The following is a 10,387-nucleotide window of genomic DNA, read 5'->3' as shown; positions in this document are numbered from 1 at the left end:
TTACTAAGGCAAGGGGGTGTCAAAATCAACACACCCCTCATCTATATACTAAAAGTCTGTTCGTAGAGGAGAGGAGGAGGATTTTTTTTTTGAGAAAACAGGAGGGAAGCGTGAGTGAAAAAGAGAGAGAGAGACCCACCTCCTCCGGCCGGCCAACCGTCACCTCCCCCATCTCTTCTTCTCCACCGGAACTCCACCCTTGCCACCGTCAACCACCACCGAAACCCCACCAAAAATCCATCTCTGCAACCGGTCTCTCGAACCACCCAAAAACCCAAAAACCCAAATAGCCACCTCTACCTTCTCTCACCACCTTCTCCGGCATCCTCCCAGCCAACCACCGGAGCTCCACCGGCATCCCATCTCCTCCACCCTACCTCCAGCGGGTCCTACATCAGCGGGTCCCACATCAGCGGGCCCCACATCAGCGGGCCGACTCCGTCAACATCTTCCTGGATCTTCTGTTCCTCCTATTATAGCCGGTGTAAGTTCAGTTTTTTATTTTATAATTAGTCATTCTTTGCACTACACGATACACCACAGTAGCGGGTCCCACAGCGGGTCCCACATCAGTGGGTCCCACAGTGGGTCTTACATCAGCGGGTCCCACATCAGTGGGTCCCACAACAGTGGGTCCCACAGTGGGTCCCACATCAACGGGTCCCACATCAGTGGGTCCCACATCAACGGGTCCCACATCAGCGGGTCCCACATCAACGGGTCCCACATCAACGGGTCCCACAGCGGGTCCCAAAGCGGGTCCCACAGAGGGTCCCACATCCGTGGGTCCCACAGCGGGTCCCACATCAGCGGGTCCCACAACAGGTCCCAAAGCGAGTCCCACAGAGGGTCCCACATCCGCGGGTCCGACAGCGGGTCCCACAACGGGTCCCACAACGGGTCCCGCAGCGGGTCCCACAACAGCGGGTCCCACATCAACGAGTCCTACTATGAATAGTAGTTTTGAATAGTACTTATAAATAGTAATTATGAATAGTAGTTTTGAATAGTACCTATAAATAGTAATTATGAATAGTATTTTTGAATAGTAATCTTGTATAGTAATTATAAATAGTAATTATAACAGTCTTCAGCACAGGAGTCAGTCCTTCAGTCAGTCCAGGAGTTTTTCCTATCATCATAGGGGTTAGGATTCTGTCCATCCTCTCATCAAATCGTGATCTTTACCCGCTCCTGCAAGGTATAGGATGCTGTCCAACCCTTGCCGAGTTATTTTCCTGTTCGTTCCCCCGCAAAGTATAGGATGATGTCCAACCTTTGCGGGATTCCAGAAGTCTCCCTACCCTTATGATGATAGGATTTTATTCTCTGGTGTCAAAAAACAATAAAAACATTTCAAAAATACTTGAAAACAACAAAAACATTCCAAAAAACACTTGAAAATTCAAAAACATCTAAAAAACAATTCAAAATCCAAAAACATTTTAAAAATCAAAATTTCAAAAAAATCTTGAGTCATGTGCAGAGTAGTTAGGAATTCTGGTCTGAACTACGTTGGCTTGATCCCTTTCAACAGGGTACGTAGTGCAGCTTGGGGTCCACATCCCAGGTCCAGCCAAACCTTTAAAAATAAACATTTCAAATATTCCAAAAAAATACAAAAAAACTTCAAAACCTTTTCAAAAAAGATCTTCCCCTAGAGTTAGGAGTCTGTCCTAGATATTTAGGGTGTTTTAGAGTTAGGAGTCGGTCCTGATTTGTATTGATATGGTGTGTCCTGTCGTGTGAGTGTCCCTAGAGTTAGGAGGCCTCAAGTCGATCGGTTAGACATTTAGTCGAACCGATGGCTAGACTAGGAAGCATATAGTCAACCCATGGTTTTCCTTAGAATGCACAGCCTAGATACACATAGGATATAGGGCCCACCTGCATTAGCTTAAGGCTAATCAACTTGCATTAGTTAGGGCATATAGAGTCCTAAAAATTACAATCCACTTGAATTTAAGCAATCGCACAAAAAACTTTAAACATCAGTCGAGTCTAGTGGATCGAGTCTAGGATAGCGGTCCTAGAGTTTTAGGCATCGTAGTTTAGAATAGGGCACCGAACTACGTTGGCTCTGATTCTTCCCGAGGCCGGGATACGTAGTGCAGCTAGGATGGATGGCCATCCTGGTCCGAGTCAAGTATTGCATTAGAGTCTAGGGCTTGTCGTGTCGGGTCATGTGTCGAGTCGTGTTGTGTTGTGTGTTTTGCTGTGTTTTCTTATTTTTATGTACAGATCCTATACCTTTAGCTGTAGCATGCATGTGTTTGCCCACCAGAACTTAGACACCAATCAGGCATGTCACTCATAACCTAGCTATTCTTAGGCGACATATCTTTCATTTCTTTTGTGTGTGCTTCTTATTCGTCTCCGAGACATGCATGATTAGCTAGACGTTATCTCGGAGATATTCGTTCCCATTTCGCATGATTTTCGCCCAAAACTCTTCAAAATTAATAATAAATGGCATAAGAGACCAGGTGCTAGCACTTGGGCGAATTGGGGGCGCCTAATCCCTTCCCCATTCGTCATCAGGCACGAACCCTATTTTATATCTCTGGTTATCCGTTGCAACAGAGCACAGCATGGGATCCAGGGCCCACTTCCTTGGATGGCGACTCTTCTTTGTTTAAGGTACGCCTCGAATCTGGGCTAGTCCCCGAATCGAGAGGTATCTCACTTTACATCGCCGCTCATGCTGTGAGGGGCACTCTTTCGAGAGTTCCTTGGTGGGGCTCTCCTTCACGTGGACGATCTCCTGAGACTCGCGCGGGGGCCCGTCCTCCACGCCCGTCCCGGATCTGGTTCCACAGACTGGCGACTCTGCTGGGGATTTCTTGAAACATTGCCTAACTCTGTAAAAATGCCATTGTTACTAATTTTGAGGAAATTTGGGCCAAAATCGAGTTAAATGGGAACTTTATCGTTAGAAATCCAGGGGCACCAAGTAGGTGCGTAAATAAAACAAGGGATTCACACACTGCACATCATGCATTGTCATATTCTTTATTTCTTTCATTATTTTCCTTATTGGCCTCAGGGAATAGATAGGACGCGCACCAGATGGGAGCCGTTGTATCTATTTCCTAGCTATGCGCCGGAGCTGCAGCCGTAGACACTGGGTGTGCTGGTGTTCTACAGTAGCCGATGAGCAATGAACATACTCTGTATAATGCTGGGTGTGCTGGCGTTATACATCAAGGGTATGGTCATAGGCATAGTACCCTGCAGAAATGCCTGGGCCCTACTTTCATTTCATTATATTATGTATATATATTAGTTGCTCCCTTTAGAACCAAAATTAGGGAACCCTTGCTAGGACACTATATATATGTACTCATATAGGACGAACATATGTTGCTTACACATGTGAAGCCTAGAGTTAGGAGCCTTGTCCGATTTGTAGACTAGGGTAGCTCACCTTGTGTGGCTACAGCGCGGTCCTAGTACACTCATCAGTCTGTCACGAGTCGAGACCTCTTTGGCTCCGCTAGATCAGGTTAGGGCCGGTGCCCCTGGTTAGGATATGTATGTATATATGTACGTGTACGTGTTATATTTATTCTCAGATTAGGACCTGTCTCCTAGATTAGGTTTCTATGTCTGTCGCAGTCGTGCATTCCTTCAGATCTGATCGATGACCCTTACTCTTGCTTGGCAGTCAGCCAAATCAATGATTTACCCCGTAATCTCTTATCATATGGTCCCCCGGTGTGTTGGGTTCATGTGTTCGAATTGTTCTGATCCATTATCATCAGGTGGAGTCTATTCCTTCTTTCAGTTTGGGTCTGGCCGACGGTTTTGTTCACCACCTTTCATGGTCATGGTCCAGTCCTTGATTCCTTATTTTCCTGTTCGGTCTGTGTGCTAACCTGTTAGACCGGGGTCTGTCTATCAATAGAATTTTCTGGTCTAACTATCAGCTACATAGTTTCATTCCCTAGTCTTCAAAATGGTTAATCATTTTCTCTGGTCTTTATCCTGATCATGGTCTATGTTTTGTCTCCAGAGTTTATGGTGGTGTTGTTTCTTTGTACATGTATTACTCGCTGAGTCGATGTACAGTTTTGCCATCGTCTTGTACGTACCCTATTTGTTGAGTCAGTCGCTCAGATCAGGCCACCTTTTGCAGTAGGCGTTCCAAGTCTGATCCATCCTATTTGCACTCCTTCGATGCAGTCGATAGTATTTCTTTTACCTTGTTGAGATTATGTCTGTCGTTTTGTCTTCAGATTGTACGAGTCTTTTCTGTATATTCAGTGTTGTCGGTTGTTTAGGTTAGGACCCTCTTTTCCAGTGAGGGATTCCTGGTTTAATCAATCATATGTACATTCTTTCAGAGTCACCTGATTAGTGGTCTGTACTCGTCACTCTCGTGACCATGACCTATTCATTGCCTTTTTTATCATGAGTTCATTCATGTTGTGTACACAGATCCATGACATATATGTATATTACCCTTCGACTGTGTACCCTTTCTTTGGATGTGTCATAGATCCGTACTGTGTGTAGATATTACTCATTGGGTTAGATTTTTGCTATTTGCATGTTCTGTCTTAGATGTGGTCGACGGCTTGTCCGCTGTCTCTGTGACCATGATCTATCATTATCGATCCTCTTGATCATACAGTTGTCAATGTCCATCATCATATTTGAGACCCAGTCTATGACCTACTTCTGTCATTTTGTGGCCGTGGTCTACCTTTCTGATATATTCGAAAGTCCACGTTTATTGATGAACAAAATTTGTGTCACCAGTTGTATCCTTCCCATGATCGGTCAAATTTATCCCTATTATTTCATTATTCAGGGTTATCTTCACTCTCTTCTGATCTTATCCTATCTGTGATTAGGTTAAATCATGTCGAACAAAGTGATGAGGGTTTGGATAAGTGAGTCAATTCGAGCTCTCCCGCGCGAGCGTGCACAGTGGAGTACGGCCGACAGGTTCATCAGCACGTTTAATAATTTGAGCGCATCCGGTGTGAATTGGCAATTTCTTCAAGCAGCTGCAAGACTCTGGGATCCTATTCTTCATGTTTTTCAATTTGGTCCCTTTGAAATCTGTCCTATATTCGAGGATTGGTGCGCCCTGTTAGAACTCCCACCCGAGGGACTCTGGATCCAACCTTCGAGTATAGCGTCTCCTCGTTCCATTTTCTGTAAGCTTTTCGAGAACCAAACTGTTGATGCTATGCCCTATTTCAAAGACACGTACGTGCAATTCGATGACCTCATTGAGCGTTTTTCTAAAAACGTTGACCCTATCGATTCCCGTTTCCAAAATTGTCGACGCAGTGCCTTAATCTTTGGTGTCCTTGCACGTCACGTTGTCCGTGAAGACTCCAGTATTGCCCCTGTGACCTTATTGAGTGTAGTCGATCAAATTCATGAAGGAAGGAATCCTGTCCCCCTCATGCTAGCAGAAACCTTCTCTGGGCTGGATCTTATTGCTAGGCAAGAGGTGAAAGATAATTTCCATGGGTGCGTCAAGTTACTTTATTTATGGCTCTGTGAAAAACTCACCATCCTTCGGCCACAGAGTTCCCTTCAGTACACCCTCAAGGATCATCTTTCGTGGCAACCAATGGCCAATAAACCTCAATCCATTGATGAGTGGCGTAATTGGTTGCAACATGTGGAGGAGGATCAATTTCACTGGGTGAGTCATTCATGCTTACATGTTATCACTAGCACCTACCCACACCCATTTGTGTATCTTATGGGTTTGGAAAAGTCAACCTTTTATGCGCCCACTCGTCTGCTTCACCAGATCACGGGAAATCCATGTCCTCCCGGATTTGTAACCCCTCCTCCTTGCGAAAAGCTTACTCCCGGTCTCATAAAGTCTATAGTAGCTGCTTGGGGAAACAAGGTTACCACTAAGAGACTTGCTCTATCATCTAAAGTTCATCGGAAGGAGTTACCAGAAAAGCCTGCGGGAAAGAGAGCTCGGATCATGGAACATTGAAGACCATTTTCATGCAATTGTCATTTTAATTTCAAGTTTCATTATGCTCATTTGGTTCATCTACTTGTTTATCAATCGTAACTACAGTCGGATTTGTGAATCGTAACTACAGTCGGATTTGTGATTAATGGAAATGTGTTCTTTTCAATTTCTCTTGTCTGGAATTTGTGTGAAGTGTTCCATCTCAATTGTCAAATGTGCAATCTAACTTATTAACTTCCATTCAGGAGTCTTAGCGGGACATCATTGCTCCCAAGAAAGTCAATTCAAAACCAGCCTGGTCCCGTCCGTCTTCAGATTCCAGGCTGAATAGACTTTCTTTTTCCCCAGAATCCTTTACTTCTCCTGCGCCGCTTCTCCTTGGTTGTCCAGAAATTCTTTCACCCATTTCACTTGCATCTGAATCAATGGAAGGTACCGGAAACAACAATCCAGATACGAATGAGATGATGAAGGCTATCCTTCTTCAGCTGAGTGCCATGAAGGACGACATAACCCTCTTGAAAAATGATCATCTTTCTACCTCTAAAGATCATGCCAATCAGCAGTCTCCAGTCATACCTTCCGTTCCTCTTGTTCCATCCAGGCCGGCTGTATTGCCTGAATTCGAAGACTTTGATGAGGGCCAGTACGCAGCAGAGAACTGTCTTCCCAACCTGGGAAATCCTGATAAAGCACAAGAATTGGCTGGCCAAATTGAAAAGCTGACCCGGGATATGGAAACCATGAAGTGCCAAGGTCCCAAAAATTTGGATATGTCTGAATTCATGATAGCTCCAGGGGTCGTACTTCCGCCCAAGTTCAAAATGCCAGACTTTGACAAATACGACGGAATGGGGTGCCCTCGTAGCCATCTCAAGTCAGTCATTCCTCTATTGCAGCAGCACGGTTTATCCCCAGAGCAGATTGCTTTGGTGTTCCCTAGAACTTTGACCGGGACAGCCAAGAAGTGGTTTTTGCATCTGAAGCCAGAAGAAAGCAGGACTCTTGAAGGTGTAGCTAACAAATTTGTTCAGCAATTCTCCATGGAAGAGGGGATTGACGTGACAAAAAGGGATCTGAAATCGCTGAAGCAGGGACCTAATGAGACATTTACTTCCTTCATTCGACGATGGAGGAGAAAGGCAGCACAAATGACCCACAAGTTACCGGATGACGATCTTATCAAGATTGCCGTCAAGAATCTTTCCCCCTTTTACTTTCCTCATATGTCAATCCAGTACTTCAATGACTTCGATCACCTGATCAAGACCGGGACAAGAATCGAGGACATACTGGCTAAGGGCGGCCTGAGAACTAGGGCCTCCACTTCAGATGTCAGAGAGGGAAAAAGGCCTATGGCGCCTCCGAAGGAAGTTAACAACATGAATACTGCTCGTCCAGTTAGGAGAGAAGGTCCCGGAGGAGTTCGTCCGGAAAGAAATGAGCCCAGAGAGTTCACTCCTTTACCTTATTCCCTGTCTGTAGCTCTCAAAAAGCTGTTGAGAGACAAGAAGATCACTCTACTAGAACCCCGGGAAGTTCCCAATCCTCTCCCGAAATACTGGAGAAAAGATCAGTACTGCGAATATCACCAGAGTGTTGGGCATTTGACTGACAGATGTTTGGCACTAAGGCATAGGATCCAGGATAAGATCGAGGCAAAAGAAATTGTGGTGGAAGCTCTTCCCAATGTCACCAGGAATCCATTGCCGACGCATACTATGCCTCCTCCAAATGTCTACGCTATTCTCACTGAAGAGGTTGTCCTGGACCATTCTCGTATATGCGCCGTTATCTCTGATGAGCCGTATATCTTACGATGGGAATCCGATGATGAAGAATTAAAGCGCGAAGAGCCTTATGTCTTATCCTCTGCGCAAGAAGTTGGGGAATCCTCTGGATGTCCTTATGTCCTCAGATTCGAGGGGGAGGAGGAGAAAAGCAAAGTCCCATATGTCCTTAAGCTTGAGGACGAGGACTTGCTGCTGTTGAACGATCCGTGTGATGAGGTTCGCCATGTTACCCGTGGTGGACGTTTCTTTAAGCCCCCTGAGTTGAGAGCAGAGAATCCCGCTGAGATTGCCAGAGCTGTTGAGAATCAGAATCAGAGGTTGAGTCCTGAGGAAGATGAGGACATTCTGTTGAAGCAGCTTAGAAAGACCCAAGCTAATATTTCTATCTGGGGTCTGTTGATGTCATCACCTAAGCATCGGCAGGTTATACTTCGTGAATTGAATACAGCGCAGGTGTCTGTGAATATAACCCCTGATGAGCTGGTTGGGCTCGTATCTATGGCCAGATCAGCTATGACCGTGTCCTTCTCGGATGAAGATTTGACCCCGGAGGGTAAGAATCACACAAAATCTCTCAGAATTACCGTCGTGTGCAATAAGAAGAAAGTGCCAGAGGTTTTGGTCGACAACGGGTCAGCTCTGAATGTGTGTCCTTTGAGCACCGCTACTGCCTTGGGGTTTGGGCCGAATGACTATATTCCGTCGGAGCAGGGGATACTAGCTTATGATGGGACTAGGAGAGACGTCATCGGCACCTTGGTCACCGAAATTGAGATCGGAGGTGAAGTGTTTGACGTAGAATTCCAAGTTCTAGATATCAAGACCTCTTTCTTTCTCCTTCTCGGCCGACCTTGGCTTCACAAAGTCGGAGTAGTTCCTTCCACTGTCCATCAGAAGCTCAAGTTCATCAAGAATAACAGAATTATCACTGTTAGAGGGGATCCAGAACCAGAGGTTGGGCAGATTTCCCAAGAGCAGATCGGTTCAAGCACCATAGATGTCAGTCTGACTGGATTTTCACTTGAAGTTTCAACCATTACTATGGAAGAAGCCATGAATGAGGAAATTTTGTTTATGTCCAGTACAAATGCGCAGGTAGCCCGAATAATGCGCAAGTATGGGTATATTCCTGGAACTGGTCTGGGGAGAAGCCTGCAAGGTTTAACTGAGTGGCCGGAGCTGAAGGTTGCAAACAATTTGTTCGGGTTAGGATATGAACCCACCCAGAAAGAGATCAAGGAGAGAAAGCAGTACATGCTGAAGTGGGCAGAGCTGCGTCGTCGGGGCCTAGAGCTGCCTATGGGGCCGTTCAGTCTGTTGATGAATGGTAAGTACAGGAAAGAAGGAGCCGATCGCCCGTTCTATGGTTTTCCCGAGCCGTGGTTTGATGAGTCTGGAAAAGAGTTACCAGGTTTTGAAATCTTCTCCACTGATGAATTGCCAGATGAATACTTCCATGGACAGATTGTAGCCGTCGAAAAGCAGGAATCTGATTGGGCTAAGAACTTAGAGTCGCAGCTTCTGGACTCCCTCTTCGAGGTTGAGGCACCGGTCATTGCTATGATCGGAAAAGATGCACGCTTCCTGAATCCGAAGGGCCGAATTACCCCAGCTGAGGTACCCCTTGATAACTGGACTTCTCAGGTCATTCCTCAATTAGTTCTTCAGTGTGGTCATGTTCCTCCAAAAGAGTCTCAAGTTTCTGAGTATGTGTCTGTTTCCGAGTCAAATATAAAGTCTGCTATTTCTAACAATTCTTTGGATGCAGGTACCTTAGAAAGCTTAGACATTCCTGGTGTGGGTGGCGAGTCCTCCGGTATAGATGTTGTCTATGAAGATGAGTCTGTTATGGAATATACTACAAAGTCCATACATGGTCCAGTTGAGTCAAGTGTCAGCATTTCAGTTGACGATGCAAACTTTCTTTTTGAGCATACTGTAAAGCCTGCTGTGGGCCAGTTGATTAATGATGTAAACTTTGATTCTATGAATGAAATAAAGGACTCGTTTCAGTATCTTCCTGTCTCTGTTTCTGCTTCTCAAATTGATAAAACTAATAACAATGATCAAGACTCCCCCTCTTACGAGGATGTCGACGAAACTCCCCCTGAGATCAAACACATGATTACTCAGGAGGAGCAGCGTCGGGCTAAACCACTTGAAGAAGAAATTGAAATCGTCAACATAGGTGATGAAACCTTAATTCGGGAAATACGGATTGGCAAAACGTTATCCCCGGAGGAGCGTGAAGAATTAATCACTTTGCTTAAAGAATACGAAGAAGTTTTTGCTTGGTCCTATGATGACATGCCAGGATTAAGCGAAGACATAGTCCAGCATCGTCTTCCCTTAATCCCAGGCGCCAAGCCGAAAAAGCAAAAACTTCGAAAATTAAAACCAGAATGGGAATTGAAAGTCCATGATGAAGTCAAGAAGCTGTTAGATGCGGGCTTCATTCAAGTGGTTGAATATCCGGAATGGCTGGCTAACATAGTACCGGTGCCCAAGAAGGACGGAAAAGTCAGAATGTGCGTGGATTTCAGAGATTTAAACAAGGCGAGTCCCAAGGATGACTTTCCTTTGCCGAGCATCGATCGCCTGGTGGATAATACAGCTGGTCACGCTTTGTTATCCT

At 45.4% G+C, this 10,387-nt stretch overlaps 1 protein-coding gene across 2 annotated transcripts; it reads left to right on the top strand.

Annotated features, from left to right (window-relative positions):
- Positions 1 to 6,177: 6,177 nt before the first annotated feature.
- LOC143878415 (uncharacterized) lies at positions 6,178 to 9,719 on the top strand. Of its 2 annotated transcripts, none has more exons than XM_077380710.1 (2): positions 6,178 to 9,369; positions 9,521 to 9,719. In XM_077380710.1, exons 1-2 carry the CDS (start codon positions 6,385 to 6,387, stop codon positions 9,527 to 9,529), a joined length of 2,994 nt encoding a protein of 997 aa, XP_077236825.1. In that variant the 5' UTR covers positions 6,178 to 6,384; the 3' UTR covers positions 9,530 to 9,719. The 2 variants fall into 2 exon arrangements, with proteins under 2 accessions (XP_077236825.1, XP_077236824.1); XM_077380709.1 differs by having other exon boundaries at positions 6,178 to 9,396.
- Positions 9,720 to 10,387: the final 668 nt, after the last annotated feature.

The sequence above is a fragment of the Tasmannia lanceolata genome, unplaced genomic scaffold (genome assembly GCF_043159265.1).
Source record: "Tasmannia lanceolata isolate RefF3 unplaced genomic scaffold, GAP_Taslan_0.1 ptg000006l, whole genome shotgun sequence".
Lineage (NCBI taxonomy): Eukaryota > Viridiplantae > Streptophyta > Magnoliopsida > Canellales > Winteraceae > Tasmannia > Tasmannia lanceolata.
This window is presented reverse-complemented; position numbering and strand designations above follow the sequence as displayed.